Here is a 21,236-nt window from a genome sequence, read left to right as displayed (position 1 = left end):
TGGGAAGACCCTATTTCAAATCTAGCCTCAGTCACTAACAAGCTGCGTGACCTTGGGCAAGTCACTTAACCTCTGCATACCTTATTTTCCTCAACTGTAAAAATGAGGATAATGACAGTACCTACTTCCCACCAGGGCTGGTGGGAGATCAAATGAGATCTATTTATAAAGTGTTTAGCACAGTGCATAACACATAGTAGATGTGCTACATGCAAGGAGTGTCCAGAGAAGCATTATTTCAAGTCAACGTCCTATTACGTACACAGTTGGGGAAACTGGGGGGTAATGGGCACAGGCTGACCTTTGTTGGAATCTAGGCCACACGCATTGTCCATTCTATGAACAGGGATTCCTTTCTAGGGCTGTGGACGTTGCCTAAGCATCGGTCTATCAGTCCCCAAAGGGCAACCTTGTCCAAGGAACTGGGCCCCCGGCAGGGTTGGCTGAGCTGCTGGCCTGCCCTAGGGAAGGGACCCAGAATGGTCACGGCGATTTCTCGTTGGAAGCTCAGGTTCTTTTTTCCCTCCTCTTTTTAGGCAATTGGGGTTAAATAACTTGCCCAGGGTCACACAGCTAGTGTCAAGTGTTTGGTCTGAGGCTGGATTTGAACTCAGGTTCTCCTGACTTCAGGGCCGGTGCTCTATCCACTGCACCACCTAGCTGCCCTGAGCTCAAGTTTCTCTGCCTCAGTTTCTGCAGTACTTCAGAGAAGAATCCTTATCCTTATGTATCCTGAAGCTCTGTCTTCAGCTCCTGACTGCTGTTAAGGTTCTCGTGGAGTTGGGGAGAAGAAACTGTCCTCAATTTCACTCTGGCTTTGGTCTCTGCCTGTTGCTACGGCTGCTCTTGGCTTCCATACTGTGAGAACAGCTGTGTGGCTGTGGGCCTGGCAAGGTGCCCTTTGCCCACCTTCCATCACTCTGCAGTGTCTATCCTACTCTGTTACCAACCATCTGTCCTATCCAATAAGCCTGAAGCTGCCCCTGTAGCCCTGGAATTATTGGTAAAAGGAGCTCATGCCTCGTAAGGTTGGGCACCAAAGTGCAGCAGGAGATAATTGCTTTGATGCCTGAATCCCTCATGCCAGGATCACTCTAGTCCCAGGGATGAAGGTGGGCATGAGACAAAGCTTACTCCATTCTGATGCAGCCCCAGGAAGCTGGGTCCAAATTCACAACAAGGCATTTGTAAGGAGTGAGATCACATTCTGCCTTAGCAACTCATTTGGCCACCAAACACAAGTCAGCCCATCCTCTGAAAACCCCAGTAGGGGCCCATGGTTCTTAGGGACTTGAGTTCCTTCGGACAGTACCCTAGGAAATGGGGTGGATGCTCATGTTTCAGTTTTTGCTCTAGAAGAGCAAAAGGAAAGGAATCAGACAACTTAAGGATTAGGCAGCTTCCCTGCCCTAGCATCTGTCACATCTATGCCACACTTAGAGATGTTGGTGTCTGAATCACTGATGTGAAACAGGACAACATTGCACAGTGGCTGTGCAATACCTCATGGTTTCATGTATCAGATCCTGCCTCATGGTGTTACTCAATTTGCTAGTACCAACTTTGGAGCCTGAAACAGTGAGATGGCTTAATTTTCTTTGTCCTTTGTGAGGGAATATAATTGGAAAAGGGTCAGTACAGAGGTTTTAATCGAGTTTTTAGCAAACAGCTAGGGAGACGTGAGGACAGCCCAGACGGCAGGACAGGCCAGCACCTCATTATTTTTGTCATTGAAGGCACAGATCTCTCCCTGCCCCACCCCATTCTCGAGTGGCAGCCAGAGACAGCATAGGAAGTCAGTATACAAGCAGATGGGGAAGGGGCATTTATTTTTCATTTGGCTGGAAAATAATTAAATGTAGTGATGAGCTATGAGACAAAACACAAGATGATGAATTGGAAGAAGATAATGTCCAATTAAGACAATCTAATTCTCAAAAGCACCCCACCGGGCTCAGGCAGCATGAGATCTAACAGCAGGGGTGTGTTTGCTTCCGGACGGCCCAGTCTTCTTCCTTAAGGCGATTCTCCTTTCCTCACCCTATGCTCCCACAGTCCTCTGGCAGGAGTCTTCTTTCGATCATCTCTACCCTCAAGGACTAGATTTTTTCTTCCTGACAGGGAAATGTGTGGGATGCAGGTGAGGAGAAATAAAAGGTGCTGAGCAAGGCACTGAAATTAGGTGGGTTGCAGGGAGGGGATCAGGACCCAGCTTAAAGAGAAGCCTCGCCCTCCTCCCCCCAGCAGAACCCCATTTTCTACACTTGACTGCTTTTGACCCCAGACTACAGGGGTACAGAGAACATGAGAATAATCTGGGCCGTACTGTACCTCAGCAGGAAGGACCCAGACCCTGATGCTGGAGAAGGCACGTTTGATACAAAGTTCATGACAGGGCAGTAGCAGTTGTGAATGTAGTGAGTAGAGAAGAGAGGGGAAGAACAGTGAGAAGGGGCTAGAATCATGGACGGGGTCAGTCCTCCTTTCAGAAGAGCTTGGCATCTGGCAAAGAGATGGTACATGATACAGAAGTCTTGTGTCCAGGTGGAGGGGATGGGTGGCTCCCTCCCATTACCCTATGTGGTTTTTCCATTGTCAGCAAGATGATGAAGGATGCATCAGGTGGCTGGCCATCGGCTGCTCGGTGGCTGCCTCTCCCTCCTCCCTGCTGTGAATCAGGTCGATCTTGGCCCCCCACAGGACCACCACTGTCTTCCTGGGAGCTGTGATTTCAGCTGCCAGACATTTCAAGAGTCACCCCAAAGGTGACCAAAGGCACCAAGTGTGTCTGAGGTGATTGTTCTTCAGGTGGTCCCAACTTACTGCCCATTCTAATGCCATGCTTAACTTGCTTCAGAGAGACAAGCTCAGGAAGCTGACGTGGGGCTGCTGCCAGAACATCCTTGGCCTGCAGAGGGGTACGGTATCTCCTTCACCCGGCACACCTCCAAACTGAAGATTCAGAGATTCCCTTGTCTTTCTTGCCCTTCCTCATTAACCCTGAGGACTTAACAGAGGACCTAAGTCCTGTGGGATGTGGGAAAAGATGAAAGGGCCCTTTTATTTTCCCTCCCGGGGAATACTAAGGCCCCAGTCAAGACAGGAGCCCTGGACCTGACTCTAGAACCAGGTCAGTATTTTAGCGACCTCGTCTCTATTCAGCCACAGCAGGGGTGCCCACAGCTCTGCTCCAGGGACTCTGAGGCTAATCAGCCCCCCTTGTCCTTGTGGCTACAGGCCCTGCTTGCTTCCCATTGTGCTGAGGCAAAAGTGACATGTGCTTTCACTATATCGGTTTCTTAGCAGTTCAGGAAGCAAGACATGTTCTGGGTGAGGGAGAAGCAGGTAGGAGGGGTTAGGGCTGAGGGTTAGCCTCTGCAACAGATCTCCTAAAACAAAGACCTAGGTCATCCCACAACCTAGGTCGGGGTGAATGAGTAGGGAAGCACCCACTGGGTCCAGTATAAATAAAATGTCACAGTGCCAGCACTGCTTCTAAATTCCACCCAGGGTACCATGCAGGGGACTCAGCAGGCCGTCTCTGGTGGGGTCTTGGGTGTAGAGAGAGGTAATGGGCCTTGTAACAACCATCAGGCTTGGTTACCAGCAACGGCCAGTGTCTGCCCTGGGGTGGAAGGACAGTGGGCATGAAGGTGGAGGACAGAGGAAGGCCTGCAATCCTGCAGGCGTTGGGAAATGTTCCCACAGTTAAAGCTTCGTCTCACTGAGGATTATGTTGGCTGTGACAAAAAGGAAGCAAGAGAAAGCCCAGACAAGCACAAAGCCCACCCAGAAGGTACTTCGGAAAGGGGATTTGTGCTTGTTGACAGTACCAGACCCAAATACGAGCTTTGTGTCTTTCCGGCTGTAGTACGCCAGGAAGGCAGGGATGACGTACTGGATTCCATTGCCAGCGTAGGCTCCCGTGATCCCCACGAGGGACTCCAGGTCATGGGTACAGAAGGCCACAAGGATGGGAGGCACCAGAGTGATGATGGGGAACACAACGCGGTCTACCACCCACGGGTACATCTCCCCCTCGCGGTGGAAGAGCGTCTTCCAGTTGTTGCGCAGCGTCACGGCGATGATGGGGAAATTGGTGCTAATGGTGAAGACGGGGAAGAGACCCAAGAAGAAGCGGATCACGGCCAGGCGCACCACATCACAGCCAGTGAAGTTGAGGGTGTACATGTCCATGAGACTGTCGCTGTGGAAGCAGAAGATGGCAGTGAAGGAGAGGAGGCTATAGAAGGCCAGGATCAACACGTAGTCCAGCAGCACCAGCTGCGCGATGTGCTTCTTGGAGGAAATGGGAGTGACAAGGGACGGCAGAGAATGCTGGCACATGAAGGAGTAAACACACACTCCAAACAGGTTGCGGATCCCAGAGAAGTCTGCTATGGGTGGATGCCCTTCTCCTTGCCCGTGTCCGATACGGATCAGTGCCAGGACAATCATGATGGCAAAGGCTGGGGAACGAGAGACACAGTCAGTTATGACTGAACACCCACTGTGTGCAAACACTGAGCACGGTGCTCCTATCAGGCACGCTGCAGGAGGACAGAGGGAAAAGAGAGCAGAGGCTTTGGCTTGGGCCAGCTCCCACGCACAGAGGGGTGGAACCTTGGAACTGGAAGGGACCTCAGAGGCCATTTTGTACAACTTGTACCTAGAAGAATCTCTTCTACAACATCCAGCCTCTGCCAAATGTGGGAGACAGAGAGAAAGAAGACAAATGCGGAATTAAAATTCATGTAGCTGAGACTCTACCAAAGTGCTGGGTCTCAGCCCAGAGTGGCAGCCTGGGTTCAGGTGTCTTCTACCTGGGGCATAGAATCTCTGCTTCAACCAACACCTCAACAAGGATTTAAGTGCCCACTTAGTGGGGTGGGGTGGGGACACACAACATGAACATAAATACATCTATACCAAAAAAGCCCAAAAGCTGGGGGTGGGGGCAAGGGGAGGCACCAGCAGCATGGCTGTGGGGACTAGGAAAGGCTTTGAGTGGAAGCTGAAGGAAACCAAGGATTCCAAGAGTAGAGGGAACCGGAGACCAGCAAAAGACTACGATGACTTGTTCCTAGACCCTGCAGGGGAGACATCACTCCTCTTTGGAGAGTGGCAGTGCCACAGAGAGAGGATGAGCTGAGAGGCGAGAGCCCTTCGCCTCTCACAGTAGGGGGCAGGGAATTCAGCTGGGGAGGGGCTGCAGGCTTCCTGTTTAGCCTTTAGCAGAGGACCACCAAGCTCACCTACTTCCCCTCCAGGAGCTTTCTTGGTGCTTGGTATTTTAGCCTGCTTAACAAGGAACTGCCAGAAATCAAGGTGTGTATTCTCCTTTCTCTTGTCTTGGGCTTCTTGATTTTGTCTGAGACAGTCTCTGGAGGGCAGAATTTCCTGTCTTTCAGTTAATAATAACAGCTGGCATTCACACCGCACTGCAAGGTTTGCAAAGCTCTTTACATGTTACCTCTTTTGGTCCTCAGACAACTCTGTGAGGTAGTTGCTACTATTACTCCTGTTTTACAAATGAAGAAACTAAGGCATAAAGAGGTTAAGTGACTGGTGCAGGGTCACCCAGCTAGATGAGCCTGAGGGATGGATTTGAATTCAGGTCTTCCTGCCTCCAAGTCCAGCACCTCATTCACTGTGCTGCCTACCTGCCCACAACAGTTCAGAGGGCACAAGCCACAAACTGATCTAGAAAAAGGACGAGGTTGGGGCTTGGACAAGGGGGTGTGGACTTACCAAGAATGATGAGGGGCTATCCTACCAACAGAGAGGGGCAGCTGAGAGCACAAGCAGTTGAACATCAGCTACTCACTCTGAGAGTGCAGGGATCTGGGACTTTAGGGACTGCTACCAAATACCAAAGAGAGCACTCCAGGTCCTGGGATGGCCAAGGCAAGGGCACAGAGAGGGGAGATGGGGTGTAGCGTGTGAGCAATATTGAGAAGGTCAGTATGGCTTGTTTCCAAACTCTCCTGAGAAAATGAGAAGCATAGGGAAGGGATTCCTGGAACATCTGCTATTCCCAGGACATTCAAGAGCTGGCTGCTTCCATTTAGATATTCCTAGCTTTGATCCCTTAACCCAATCCCCACTAGAAGAAGCTATAGTTGTTAAGATTCATGGGTATTAGATCTAGCCTAGGCTATTGTTTAAACAGATTCTTGGTATCTGAGTCAAAATCATTTGGAGCCCTCAGAGCACCCTTCTCTGGAAGAAATGTCCTCAGTGGCACTGATCAAAATACTTTTCAGCAGTGCTCCCTCAACTTTTCAGCTTATGATCCCCTTTCTTTCCATACTAGATCAAACATCCCCTCCTGAATGGGCCCTAATTCCTCAAATAATGACAACAATAAAAGTTTTCAATAAACGTAAAGGTTGTTCATGAGAACTGGGCTGAAAATGCTTTCAAGTATGACTAAGGTCATACTGCCATAGAGAGCTCATGATAGGAGGTTCCCATAGGAAAGACTTAAGAGTCCAACTCCCAAGGAAGCACATGTGCCTGCTCCATAGCAGCTGTCTGCATACTCTCATTTCTACCCACGTAATCTCTCTCCAGGAACCAAAAAACAAAACAAAACCCAAGATAATATTTTCAAAAAGGATCATGGAAGCCTCCCTTATTACCCTCATTATACTTTTTTTTAATTGGAAGATTGAATTCTTTGTTAAAAAAAAGTTTTGAATGAATGGTTTTTTGTTTTTATATTTCATTCATTTATATGTATATTTTAGGGTATAATTTATATATACCTCTCCTCTCACACTACCTAATAATAAAGCCTTCACTTATAATAAAGGTTTCAGCTCAGCAAATCTAACACATCCACCAAGTAGGCCTCCCCATCTCCAACAGAGAAAGAACAAAGGAGATGCTCATCAGCTGGGGAGCAGCTAAACAAACGGCAGCGTGTGAACGGAAGCAATGGTGAATACGAGGAGTACGAGGCGGCAGGAAGACTCACATGAACTAATGCAGCGGAAAGGAAGGAAAGCCTAGAAAACAACATACACGATGACTACAACAACATAAGCAGAAAAACCACCACGCAACAATCGAGGCCAAGCACGTGGCAAAATTCCAACAAAGGAGGGAGGTGCATTTTCTCATCCTCTCCCTGGGCCCAGGCTCGGTCATTCAGTTTCATTTTGTTGTTTTGGTTTACACTGCTGTTGTCTCTGTGCATAACGTTTCCTTGGTTCTGCATACTTCATTCTACACACCAGTTTACAGAAGTTGTTTTATGAATTCTCCATCTGCCTCACTTTTTACAGCACAGTATTATTACACTGCATCCCCATAGGACAATTTGTCTAGCCATGCCCCAATCGATGGGCACCTACTTCTCTGACTTTTCATCAAAGGCATCCCAATTTCCAATCTCACTTTGTCTATCACTGACAAAGCTAGAAGAGAAAAATGAAGGTGAAGAAGCAAGACATGGTGTTGCTGGTGCACACGTGCACATGCGCGTGCACGCACACGCACACGCGCACACACACACACACACACACACACTTTTTTCTTCCTCTTGAATTCTGCTCTCCCCTCTCTCCCCCACCACTCATTCTTGGCTCTCCAGAAAAGCAAGCCAGAATACTGGTAACTCTCCCTTGCTCTAAAGAAAACGTAAATCTTTGTAGTTACTATTCAGTCAAGGGGAAAGAACTGACCTATTTCCTTCCCCTAGACTCTTTGCCTAGGTAGCTGTCTCTAATTTAACCCTTAGCTTAATTCCCCACGGGAAGGTGAGAAACTTCTTGATCTATGAGAAGTCATTCAGTCCTAAAAGGTGCACTATGAACATTTTAGTGCAAGGCTTCTTAACCTGGGGTCTGTAACCTCTGCTTTTTAAAAAAGAAAAAAATTTAATTTAATTTAAATAATTATTAATAAACAAGTAATTTAAATTAGATAATCAAATTATAATTGTTTATTAAATAGAATTATTAAAATTTTATATTATAAAAACATAAGTTGGTTTCCTTTATAATGCTACGTATATTTTATGCATTTAAAAATGTTATTCTGAGGAGGGCTCCACAGGTTTTAATAGACTGCCAAAAGGGTCCATGACACCAAAATGAGTTAATCACCCTGGTTCTGGTACAATGATGTCCTCGGTATGTTGGGGTAATCACAATGGAAGGAAGAGGACAGCTGGCATATGTCTTTATGTGATACGGTGGGCATGGGACGTGGAAGATGGTGAGAGTGGACAGATGGCACAGGTGGCTGTATGGACAAAGCAGGAGAAAAGGACTCCACGGCATATGCCCCCAGGTGTATCACGGCTTAGAAAACCTTTGGCAAAGACTACATATGGGGATAAATGGGCTCCCTGGCCCCCTTTAAAACAAGCTGTAAAACTATGGGTTGGTTTTAAACACTTGGAACTTTCATTTTTGCAAATCTCTCCATGTTTTTAGCTTCAAATAAGTTTCTGCCGAGTTATGAGACATTGAAGGAAAATAAGGGCAGTTGAATGTGGCTGGTGTGTAACAACAATAAACAAAAATTTTCAGGTGTACAAAATAGTTTCTTCACAACCACCCTATCAAGTCAGTAGCCAAAGTATTATCATTCCCATTTTACAGACGGAGAAAATGAGGCTTATAGAGGTGAAAGGACATGTCTAGAACAGCTAATCAACAAGCATTTAAGTGCTTCCCAGGTGCCAGGCACGGGGCTTGAGGATACAAAAAATCTAAAAAGGGCAAAAACAGTCCCTGCTCTTCAAGGGGCTCACATTCTAATGGGGCACACACAAGAAGTGCAAAGAGCAAGCTGAAGGGGTTGTTCCAGGGGAAGGGGCAAACTGAGTCAGGTCTCCTGCCAAAGGCAGGATCTAAGATGATCCTGAAAGACGCCAGGGAGGCAGAAGGGAAGAGGTACCTCCTAGGCACAGGAAGAGAGCTAGCTGCAGAAGAGGCCCACCCAGCTGCCCTGTGGCACTCATGGAAGGAAGTGTAAAAAGAACGGGAAGGTGGGAAAGGGCCAGGTTACAAAGGGCTTTAAATGGTAAACACAGTAGTTTCTGTTTGTTCCTGGAGGTAAGTGGGAGTTACCGGAGCTTGCTGAGTAGGGGAGGATGTGGTCACAAAAATCACTTCGGCAGCTGTGTAGAGGATGGACTAGAGTCGGGGGAGATGAGTCAGGGAGATCAATTAAAAGAATGTTTTAACAGACCCGGCCAAAAGTGATGAGGGCCTGAAGGAGCAGAGTGACTGTGCAAGTAGAGAGAACGGGCAGAGTACAGGAGACATGCTGTGAAGACCTGGCTGTGGAGGGGATATGTGGGGCGATCAAGAGTAAGGAAGGTAGCAAATTGTGAGCCTGAGTGACTGCCAGGATCATCATGGTGCCCAAAAGTAACATGGAAGTTGACAAGAGGTTTTGGGGGAAAGGATGATGAGTTTGGTTTTGGACATGAGTTTGAGGTGCCGAGGGACCACCCCATTCAAGATGTCCAGGCAGCAGTTGGTAATTCAGGCCTGTAGCTTAGGTGAGAGACTAAGGTTTAGCTATACAGATATGGGAATTATCTGCATAGGTCATAACTGAATCCATGGCAGCTGATGAGATCACCATGGGAGATAGTGTAGATCAGAATAAGAAAAGGGCCTAGACTAGAGCCTCAGGAGACACTCATGACTGGCAGGCAAGACCTGGATGAAGAATCAGCAAAGGAGTCTGAGGAGTGGTTGGACAGTTAGGAGGAGAACTGGGAAGGGCGGAGTCCCCAAAGCTGGCATTTATATAGCACTTTAAAATATCTCTTTTTGTCATCATAACAATCCTTAAGAGTTAGATGTAACTGAAGGGAGAGAAATTGTTTTTCGCAACTCTCAATAGTACCTCTTCAATGCCTCTTCTCTACCCTGCGTTCACGGAGTTGGATTAATGAGCAGAAAGCTGCACCAATGAGTAGAAGGGATCAGATACTTTTATTCTGCTTGAAACTCACTTTAGATTTTTTTTTAATTAATTGCCCTCTTTAAGGGTCTCAGTTGCCTGGTGATGGGATAACTTGATATAGGAGGCAAATAGGAGAACAGGCATTATACCTAGAGCCAAATATGTCTGAGGGCTGGTACATACTATATGGATCTTACTTTTTTGGGTGAAAAAAAGGAAAATGACTCCAGCTGTCCTCTTCTTCAAAGGGATAGTAAGGAGGGCTTGACAGAGCTCAGTAATGAGCTTGTGCTCCACTTTCCAGGAGCCAACCACTGGAAAATCAAGGGGGAATCTAGGGGCCTTATAAATGTCATGTGTTGGTTTCTACTGAAGAGATAAAACCCATGGGAAGAAGCAAGCACTCTTTATGTCTCTTCACGTCAGCAGAAGCTGTCTCTCAAGAGGGTATCATCTATTTTTGAGCAGAAGCGGCTACAGCCCTCCTACTCCTCAGAGCAGAGCTAATGGGGCATGCTCAGCGTCAGGCTCCTGCCCTTCTCTTACAGCCCTGGGGTTTGCTTCAGGGTGGCCTGCCTCACCAAAACACTTCCAAAGCAAAGCAAGTAGCTTTATTAGCCAGGGCTAAGACAAGGCTTGGCTCCTTCTAGTAAATTCCCTCAACTGCTGCTCCAGAGCCAGATTTCCCAAGAACTATTACTCTTTCTACATTAAACTCTTATCATGACCTTCTTATTATGCAACAGAAAGTCAGAGGTTTGGACACTTTGAAATTTTTGCCATTTTGCTGTTTTAAAACTGTTTCGGGACAACTAGGTGGCACAGTGGATGGAGCACCGGCTCTGGAGTCAGGAGGACCTGAGTCCGGCCTCAGACATATAACACTCAATAGCTGTGTGACTCTGGGCAAGTCACAACCCCAATTGTCTCACCAAAAAAACAAACCAAAAAACCCTGTTTGCTTTGAATTTTAATAAAAATTACTGCTTAGACATGTCTGCAGTCTTTCCCAAGACTCCTCTATAGCATGGTGGCCACAGAAATGTTTGGCAGAGAGGTATACCCATCTACCATGGACAAGCACTTTCTCCAGGTTCCTGTCATTAGGTCTACGTCTTCTGACTTGGACCTCTGGTTACTTTTCTCTGACTTACAGATCACTCAAAGGCTGGGGGTACTGAGCTTCACTTTTTTAAATGAAAGACTCCAGTTCCCTTCATGCTTTGCTAGTCTTTGTGGCAGACTAGAACGTGGAAGAGATCACTGGCCCTAGTGATGCTCTGGGCTCTCAAAGCAGTCATGCTAGGGGGCTGCCAGCTGGCAACACCTGAGAAAGAAGAGGGAGAGAAAAAGACTGGGAACAGTATCTAACAGAACAGAGTTTCTCTGAAAGCATGAGACTCTTCTAGGCCTTGGAAATGTGGACTTTGGGGATTGCTGAGGAGAGAAGACAAGTCACTTATGCATCTGAAGCAAGGTTTTACAACCATGCCACCTGGGTAACTGCCCACAAGAGGCTCTGTGCCTTTACTAAAATATATGTGATTTATCACAAAATACTTACATGCCACAGGGAGAGGAATTTTCTGGCATTAAAAAGTCTCATTTTAAAACGTAATACTAAAAAGTGTTCCTTGTTGAGTCTCACTATCTGTTGTGTCCCAGGCAGCTGTGTCCCTTGTCTATCCCCAGTCCAGGGCATTTGAAGGAGCCGGCAGCAAAATAATGAAGATAAGTAGAATGGAAGCAAGGTATGGCTGTAATATGCTTTGCTTTCCCATCTATCTTAGTTCCCAAGATACTTGAAGGGTATCTAATATACTCAATCATAATTCTTAAAAAGCCAAGCTACAAGTATGGCTTCTGCCATTCCCATGCAACAGTTCCCCAGCTCTGGGAAGTCAATGTCAGGGAAGATATACTGGGTCTTGTGGAGAGATCACTTGGACATGGGAGTCAGGAAACCTGGGGTCAAATCTTAGCTCTGAAAGTGACCAGCTGTGTGATCCTGGGCAAATCAATTCAAAACACACACACACACACACGCTAAGTATAAGGCGTTCTACCAGGCACTGAAGATAGAAAGACTACAATGAAACTCTGACCTCAAGGAGGTATTAACTTCTTTGAGCCCCAGTTTCCTCCTCTGTAAAATGGAGATAACACTTGCACAACCTGCCCCACAGTGATGATGAAAGTGCATTATACACTTTAAACTATACAAACCTGAGTTATTATTATTTGCAATTTGCTCCCACAACACTTTCACAATTCTAGCTGCTTTGCAATCCTTCATCTCAGAGCCATTTTCTGAATAGCAATCCTCCTTAGGTTTGCTGATCTCAGATGATGACTCCTGATAGCTTTTCAAGGTATTTAAGGTGGGATAAGGTCCAATTCTATGCCTCAACCTGGACTGCCCCAGGGGGACACTTCCAAGTCCAATGCTAAGCTGTTGTTAATGTTAAACCAATGTGGCCACGTTACAGTTTTGACACATCCAAGACCAAGGCTCATTCCTCAAGGTGGCTGTCAGGATGACAGAGCTCTCCTCTCCCAGCAAAGAATCAATATGCCAGGGGATAATGATAATGAAGCGTTGGGTGGTGTGCCTGCCATCAGCTTGGTTGCTAAGGCGCTCCAGACAGTGAGATGAATTCGGTCTTTTGGTGGGGAGAAGGGAAATAAGAAAATTTGGCCCAAGGTGTCTCCCTTTTTATCCTATGCTTTCTTTCTGCTATACTTCCCTCAGACAGGGCATGTGGGAATATATGCACTTACTTATTTTTGTGCTCATAAATGTACTTCCATGAACTAGGTGGCCAGAAAAGAGCTGAGACATGAGATCAGGGACTGCATGTTTGGGGATGGGGAGGGAGATGTTACAAAGGCAGAAGTGTCACAGTAATGTCCTAAGAAAAGAACTTATTGAAATTTCAAAAGCATCCCTTGCTCTTAAAAACGGGATGAATTTTTATTTCATATTTGCCCCCTAAAGAACATAATATGACCCCAAATACGGACACTAAATTGGCAGGGGAATGGATACAGGAAAGGCACATCTAAAGTAGCTCTGGTGAGAAGGGGGCATTGCCTTGGGGTTAGTGGGGAGGGATGACTGAGAAGCAAGGCCAGAATCATTGACAAGAGGCTCCCAGACAAAAGGGTAGCCCTCATCATCGTTCTGAACCAGATGGTCCATCCTCCAGAACTCAATGAATTAGAGTCCAAGTTAGGGAAATCTCCTATGGCTCAAGGGCCAAATCTAGCCAGCTACATATTTTTGTACAGTCCCAGGAGTTAAGAACGGCTTTTACATTTTTAAACAAAACTTTAAAAATGTAAAAACCATTCTTAGCTGGGAGCATACAGAAACAGGTGAGGCTAGATTTGACCCATGGGCTGGAGTAGACCCCTGGTTTAGCTGTTCCTCCTTCCTCTCTTTCACTCTAGAGCTGCCCTGGCTGAGACAATCTTACACACTAAAAATTCAGACTTCTGAAAAATACAGTGTCTGGCTCCTGAAAAGAACAATGATTTCTAGCCTTTGATCAGACCTTTTATTTTTATCTATCCAAGCAGAGGAATTAGTTTATTATATCAATTTTACTTTAGCCACCAATGTCTACGAATCATATTGTCACGAATCCCACAGAAATATGTAGACATTGTTCTGACAGTCTGGGCTAGAATTTTACCTAGGTGAGACTAGTGGGGAAGGTCCTATAAAACCCGATCTGTTCTTTGGTCTCCCATCTGTGTTTGTTTATCTAAACCCAACCTGTTTCACAACACTTTGTCTTCTTGGGTACATGTAGGCCTTACTGATCTCATAAACCCATCAGACACTTGCAAGAAAGTGGAAAATTATTCTTACAGGAACACTTTATTTCTTTCTTTTTGTTTGTTTTTGCTAGGCAATGGGGTTAAGTGACTTGCCCAGGGTCACACAGCTAGTAAGTGCCAAGTGTCTGAGGCCGCATTTGAACTCAGGTCCTCCCGACTCCAGGGCCGGTGCTCTATCCGTGGACTGCACCACCTAGCTGCCCCAGGTACATTTTCTTGTCCTGTCTTTTCAACAGTGATTCCTCCTAGGACACTGACTTGTATGGGTCTGTGGGGACTCAGGTGGAATTTCCTTCACAGGATCAAAAATATTCTGTTTCTAGATGGGAACAAGTTTCCTTTTGGAAAATATGGGTAACTTTCCAAAAGATACCACTGGTCTCTTAGTCCCAAAGAGACTCTGGTTTCAGTCCAATTTGCATCTGAAGTGATCACGGACTATGGGCTTGTGCTAATGATAACTTCATCTAGTATCACTTTAATTTAAACCGACCTGAGATAGTCTGAAGTCAATCTATCTTCCCATGCTCACTATTCATTGTGACTTTTGAAAAAAGCCTGGCTCAATCCATTCACCACCAAAGCAGAAGAGAAGGTTCTTTTAAATAGCTCTTCAGAACCAGGACTCTGGCCTGTAGCTACATTATTTGTCCCCAAGGACTCTGACAGTCTCTCTAACTATAAAAGTAACACAGGAAAGTAGCACTTGATAAAAGAGGTATGTCTCTGCAGCAATCAAGATAAAATATGAAATCATAAGTTCTGGCCCATTTTCTCTCATCTGGTAACTTCTTTATCCCCTAAAGGATATTGCAAACAGAACAAAAGAGGGCAAAGGTCTATTTACTTCATTCTAATCCTGGCAAGGCTAACTCAGTTTTTAATCATTGTGAAACAGCAGCTAAGAGTAGTAGGACCAATTAGTAGAATTATCTTCTTCTAGGAGACTGAAAATGTACAAGTTCAGGTATTGTCAGCTGTCTTTAAGGGTGGCTGCACCTACCTACCTTTTCCACTTCCCACATAGCTAGTAAAGTCAAAAAGTAGGGGAGAGGACAAGGTAGGAGAGCAGATGAGGAGAGATGAAGTATATAAAGAAAACAAAAAACCTAGCTTTTATTGGGGGAGGATAGTGGCAAGTACAGACAATTGCCTTGGGAAAAAATTGTGGGGTTAGTTAGGAGTAATTCCTGGTGATTTTTTGTTTTGTTTTTTGACACTGGGTTTCTCCATTTTGCCCGGACTGGAAGTGCAGTGACTACTCAAAGGATCAATCCCACTACTGATTGGCAAGGAGTATTTGACCTGCTTTTCAACCTGGGCCAGTCTGCCCCTCCTTAGGCAACCTGGTGCTTCCCCTTCCTCCCCTCCCACCCTCATCCCCGGTGGGTCACCATATTGGTGCCAAACCTAGGGTGGATACCCAATTGGCTTTAGCCCAGTTGTAGCTCAGAATTCCTAAGCAAGTGATTCACCAGCCTCAGCCTCTTCGGGGGCAGGGATTACAGCTGCATACCACTCTGCCTGGCCTGGAGCTCCAGTGTTCCTAATCTTAAAAGGGTTACATTGGCTCTATAGAGGCATATGACTACCTGAATCTGTTTCTAGTTCAAAAGTTCAATCTGTAATATATCACAGCTGTTAGTTATCATTTGACAGATACAATACATCATATCAAACACATTGTCTTATGCTTGTCTTCCTTAGTCTTTTTTTTGTTTGTTTTGTTTTGTTTTTGTTTTTAGGCAATTGGGGTTAAGTGACTTGCCCAGGGTCACACAGCTAGTAAGTGTCAAGTGTTTGGTCTGAAGCCGGATTTGAACTCAGGTACTCCTGACTTCAGGGCCGGAGCTCTATCCACTGCGCCACCTAGCTGCCCCTTGTCTTCCTTAGTCTTACATACATCTCACAGCCTGGCAAGTCAAGGCACCTTAGAATAAAAATATTTGTACCCTAATGGCTTGAATCTGGGACACGGATATCACATTTCAATAGCAGAAGAGTCAGAGATGCTCACATTTAAAGCTATCCAGAGAAGAATTAAAGCTGAAATAGTAATGGCTTTTTGCTGAGGAGCAGTCTATAAACATAAACTGAGTGCCTACTAGGTGCTGGGCATCATGCTCAGTGCTGGGGACACAAGAAGAGGCAAAACATAGTCCCTGCCCTCAGGAGTTCACAATTTAATGGGGGAGACGAATGAATATATACAAACATGCTAATAAATAGGATAAAAAGGAAATAATTAATGGAGGCAAAGTACTGGAATTGAAAGAGGTTGGGAAAGGCTTCCTGTAGAAGATGAGATTTTAGTTGGGCCTTAAAAAGGAATCCAGGGAGGTCAGTAGTCAGAATGGAGAAGGGAGAGTGTTCCAGGTCTGGAGGACAACCAGAGTGCCTGGAATGCCTGGAGCTGAAAGATGAAGGGTCTTATCTGTGGAACAGTCAGGAGGCTGGTGTTCCTCGAATAAAGTCTAAGAAGAATGGAAAGCTGAGGGGTGGGAGGAGATAGGTTATGAAGGGCTTTGAATGCCAAACAGAGGATTTTGTATGTGATTCTGGAGGTGATACACAGCCACCGGAGTTTACTGGGGGAGGAGGATGGGGGGGCACCCATCGCAGGGAGCAGGGAGAAGACATGTTTGGACTTGTACTTCAGGAAAATCATTTTAGGGGGCAGCTAAGTGGCGCAGTGGATAGAGTCAGGAGGACCTGAGTTCAAATTTGGCCTCAGACACATAAAACTCACCAAAAAGCAAAGCAAACCCTCCCCCTCAAAAAAAACCAAAAAACAAAACACACCAAAACCAAACCAAACCAACAAACAAAAGGAAAATCATTTTAGTGGCTGAATAGAGGATGGAGTGGAGCTGGGAAAGACTTGGGAGAATTCTTGAGATTAGCTCTGATGCTAATGTAATATAGAGAATTTGAATAAAGAGCTACTTTGCAGTTAACTTTTGATTCAATACCTACGGCATTAGGGAACTGCAGACATAAAGATGTGGTCTCTGATCTCATAGAGATAATAAATTAAAAACAGAATTAAGATGAAGATAAAGCCAAAACAGACAAAAAAGGGAAAGTGGATTTTCCTGCTTCACCCCACTTTATTGTGTACATATTATAAAGGCAAAAAAAAAAGCTGTGGAGTAGTTAGGGTGATGCCCTTAAGAAATAATACCTATGAACGACAAAAATGGGGAAAAAAAGTCTGCTAACTGTAGGGAAAGGTTACGAGCACAGTTGTCACATTTAGACTATGTCAGATATTTAGGGTACCCAAGGCTATTACGATGCATTACTCAGGCAACGCAGGTCTGAAGTGAAGGTGATGGCTTATCTAGCATCCCAAATACATTTCCCTCCTTGCAAAAAGTGCAAACCATAAAAAGGTCTATGGGAAGAAAATCAGACTCACTGTAATGCTGCTACCAATCTGAAGTTCTTTTCCCTCCTGAGGGAAACCCAAAACATAGGGTGGTACTGTAAATTCTGAGGTCGTTGGAGTCTTAGAGGAAGGTGGTATTTTATACTATCAATTGTTTGTGGGCCAATATGAGTCTGCTGCGTATGTCTTCTGCATTTTCTGTGGGAGGGCAACAATGGCTGACTTATATTCAACATGCACATTGTCACCTTTATTATCGCAGGGCAGGAGTGGGGAATGTGACCTCAAAGTCACAAATCCTAGGGAATTTGATCTGTGAAGCCTGGATTCAGTTAAAGGGCCACACCTGAGGACTTAAAGGGCCACATGTGGCCTGGAGGCAGCAGGTTCCCCACCCCTGTTGCAAAGGATCTGGGAATGCTCTTACCCAAACGTGAGCCATTTTATGGGATTTCCCAGAGGTTCCTCTGGATGGCGGCATAACGAGCCAAAGAATAATGTGATAATTTGGGGTCCCAAGATTTAAGTTGGTCCATGTAAGCCCTGTGGTTGGGGTTCTGGACTATGGATTCTATACCAACCTACTGCCTGCATTTCAAATTATCCCCCTCCATGTAGTCCATCTTTCCCATCAAACTGACTACTAGTTCCTCTTGAATTTGACATATATCCTGACTGTATACTTATACAGCCTGTCCCTGTTTGTGTCCCACATACATTTCTAGTGCCTAGAATGCACTTTCTCCTCATCTCTGCCTGCCAAAATCCTTTCCTCCCTTGCAAGCTAAGCTCCGGTCTCTAGCTCCCCCGCATGGACTTCACTGATTCCTCAGCTGAAAATGTTCTTTTTCCATTCACATTTTCCTAGAGCGATTTGTTCAGATCCCTTCTTTGCTCCATCACGCCCAAGCCTGCATCACACTTAACTTGAATGTACTGCTCCCCACTAACAGAGCATCCACTCTTTGAGGGCAAGGATGGTGATATTTTTTATCTTTATATTCCCAGTGCTTAGCACATTGTCTTGCCCTCCTGTACATGGCAGATGTTTAAAAAACATTTGCAGAAGTGAATTAAAAACCAAACAACTCTTGTGGAACTGAAGCTACTCCAGACAAATAAAGGATCTAAGCAAACATTTAATGCCCTTTACAATCCAGCTCCAGCCTATCTTTCTCAACGTATTACCTATCATTCCCTTTTACATACCTGATAGTCTATTTATTTAGTGTCCCTTGAATTAGGCCTTTGTATCACACCTCCAAGCCTTTGTCTACACTGTCCTCCACGCCTAGAATGCACCCCCTCCTCATCTCGGACTCTCTGAATCCCTGGCTTCCCTCAAGGCTCAGCTCATGGGATGCCTTGCCTCATCCCCCTCATTAGTTTCTCTTCTTCCTCAAATCATCATTATATGTGTGTTTTCACGTGTTGTATCCTTCTAGGAGAGTGGAATTTTCTTAAGGACAAGGACCGTTTTCTTTTGTGTTTGTAACCTTAATCATACAGCACATAGGAGGTGCTTAATAAATGCTTGTTAGGTCAGGAGATCTGTTAATTAATTTCATGAGGGTTGCCCTGAGGTTTAAACAGTCTTCCTTGAATCGAACTTCTAAGAAACATCAAGGACCAAGGGTTTGACCTTTCTTGCCAGCATCCGTGGGTACTGAGAGCCCACAAGAAATGAATCTCACCAGGAAACTGTGACAACAGGGCTTAGAATGGGAAAGATGTGAAATGGCAGCCCCAGACACACAGCCCTTTTTTACACACTGGCCCATTCTCCTCAGAACCAATGAATGATTTGAGAACAGACCAGAGAGCCCAATCTTTAAGTATGACAGAAATAGCCAAGAAAGTCTGGGGGTGAAGTCTGATTCTGGGGCGGGGGAATACTGGTGTGAAAAATTTCCTGTGTTCAATTGTTTCCAGGAAGACTGCCAGTCTTATTTTAACCAGTCAGTCCCACTAGCAAATATCTATCCAGTCTGGAAAACCAATATGGAGCATGTCAGTTGAAGTGGATAAAGTGGAGCAAGGAAACTTTGTGAAATAAGTTTAAGTTTGTCTATGAAAGCTGAGGAAGAAAAGCATCTGACCCATTATAAAGGGAAAAGAGACAAGGAATAATGTGAGAAGTGTTTGCTCAAAGTACACAAACGATAGAAGGGTGCCCTTCTAGGCCCATAGCCATAGGAACTGAGGGAGGGGTAGTACTATCCAGAATGGTCTTTATCGAGGGCGGAGCCAAGATGGTGGAGTGAAAGCAGTGACTTGCTTGAGCTCTCCCCCAAACCCTTCAAATACCAGTAAAAAAAAGGCTCTAAACAAGTTCTAAAGCAGCAGAACCCACAAAAAGACAGAGTGAAGCAAATTTCCAGCCCAAGACAGCCTGGATGGTTGATCAGAAAAGTATATCGCGCCGGGCTGGTAGAGAAGTGCAGCACGGTGTGGGCACGCAGGCTGCAGCAAACCTGGAGCAGGCCTCAGAGGACTGAATCGTGGGCAGCTGTGGCGGATTCCAGACTTCTCAACCTGGAATGCCAAAGACAACTTAGCAGGTCAGTGGGAAAAGTCTTTCTGAAGTGAGAGAGGAGCTAGGTCTCAGAGCCAGCTCCAGAGTGCAGAGCACGGGCAGGGCCGTGGCTGCGTCCTGAGCTTCCGGCCCACAGACTGAGGGGGAATTGGGTGGCTGATAGAGGGGGATTGCAGGGATCTCTTTGCCAGTGCTGAGGCAGGAATCTCTTGCTTTGCCCGTGTGTGGATCTGGGTCACAGTTCTGGGTGGTGGTCCTGGGGCGAGGAGGAACGCTGGCATGGTGGAGCTTGTAGTGGCTGTGGAGAGGAAACCTTCCTCACAGTTCCAAGATAGAAAAGACTGCTTGTGGTCACTCATAGACCAGGAAAGGAGCAAACACCTTGCCCCTTATCATACCACCTTGGAAGAACCAAAAATTTATAGGTCCCAAGAAGTGTCTCTGAAAACAGCTGTACAAACCCCTAAAGCTTGGGACAGTACACTCTCCACATTGGAAGCAGACTCTTACCTTAACAAAGAGTTTAAAACTCAAGTAATTGGCTGGGATCATGAGCAAACCTCGCAAAAAGAGTGAGACTATATTATCTTCCTTTGGTGACAAAGAAGATCAAAACACACAACCAGAAGAAAACAACAAAGTCAATGCTCCTACATCCAAAGCCTCCAAGAAAAACATGAATCAGTCCCAGGCCTTGGAAGAGCTCAAAAGGGATTCTGAGAAGCAAGAAAGAGAAATAGAGGAAAAACTGGGAAGAGAAATGAGAGTGATGCAACAAAATCATGAAAAACAAGTCAACAGCTTGCTAAAGGAGACCCAAAAAATACTGAAGAAAATAACACCTTAAAAAATAGCCTAAGGCAAAAGAGGTCCAAAAAGCCAATGAGGAGAAGAATGCCCTACAAAGCAAAATTGGATAAATGGAAAAGGGAAGTCCAAAAGTTTACTGAAGAAAATACTCCCTTAAAAATTAGAATAGAACAACTGGAAGCTAGTTGACTTAATGAGAAATCAAGACACTGTAAAACAAATCCAAAATAATGAAAAATTAGAAAATAATACCAAATATCTCACTGGAAAAACAACTGACCTGGAAAATAGGTCCAGGAGAGAGAAATTAAAAATTACTGGACTATCTGAAAGCCATGATCCAAAAAAAAAAAGAGCCTAGGCAGAATGGTCTTTATCAGAAAGACTATTATTTTTATTATTGTCAAATCTGTACCCTCAGAAGCTGTTTGTAGCAGTCTGTCAGTACGTGAGTCAGAAATTGGAGCTAAGTAGTCATACTGTCATAATTGGAGCTAAGTAGTCATACTGTCATAATTCCTTCAAGCTGGAGAGTTTGAACAGTATACTGGAAGTCTCAGGCAATAACAGATTCCAATTAGTTATCATTTCCGCATCATGACTTTTTCCCCATTATGATTTTGATATATTGTAGGTTGGCATAAGAAATTAAATGGGAATTTTTGGGGAATTTTGTGGAAGCTGCAGACGACACAGAAAAAGTTTAGAAATTCAGAA

At 45.3% G+C, this 21,236-nt stretch overlaps 1 protein-coding gene across 5 annotated transcripts in view; it reads right to left on the bottom strand.

The window, feature by feature from the left end:
• Positions 1-1,802: 1,802 nt before the first annotated feature.
• SLC38A12 (solute carrier family 38 member 12) overlaps positions 1,803-21,236 on the bottom strand; it is an 82,343-nt gene continuing 62,909 nt past the window's right edge. For all 5 annotated transcript variants that reach the window (XM_021002596.2, XM_021002600.2, XM_021002599.2 and 2 more), the window contains one exon: positions 1,803-4,469. In XM_021002596.2, the coding sequence (XP_020858255.1) occupies positions 3,709-4,469 (761 nt within the window). In that variant the 3' untranslated portion in view covers positions 1,803-3,708. The remainder of the gene's footprint in view (positions 4,470-21,236) is intronic.

The sequence above is a fragment of the Phascolarctos cinereus genome, unplaced genomic scaffold (assembly GCF_003287225.1).
Source record: "Phascolarctos cinereus isolate Bilbo 61053 unplaced genomic scaffold, phaCin_HiC Scaffold_5;HRSCAF=322, whole genome shotgun sequence".
Classification (NCBI taxonomy): Eukaryota; Metazoa; Chordata; class Mammalia; order Diprotodontia; family Phascolarctidae; genus Phascolarctos; species Phascolarctos cinereus.
The sequence above is the reverse complement of the archived record's forward strand: the minus strand, read 5'-3'. Positions and strand labels throughout refer to the sequence as shown.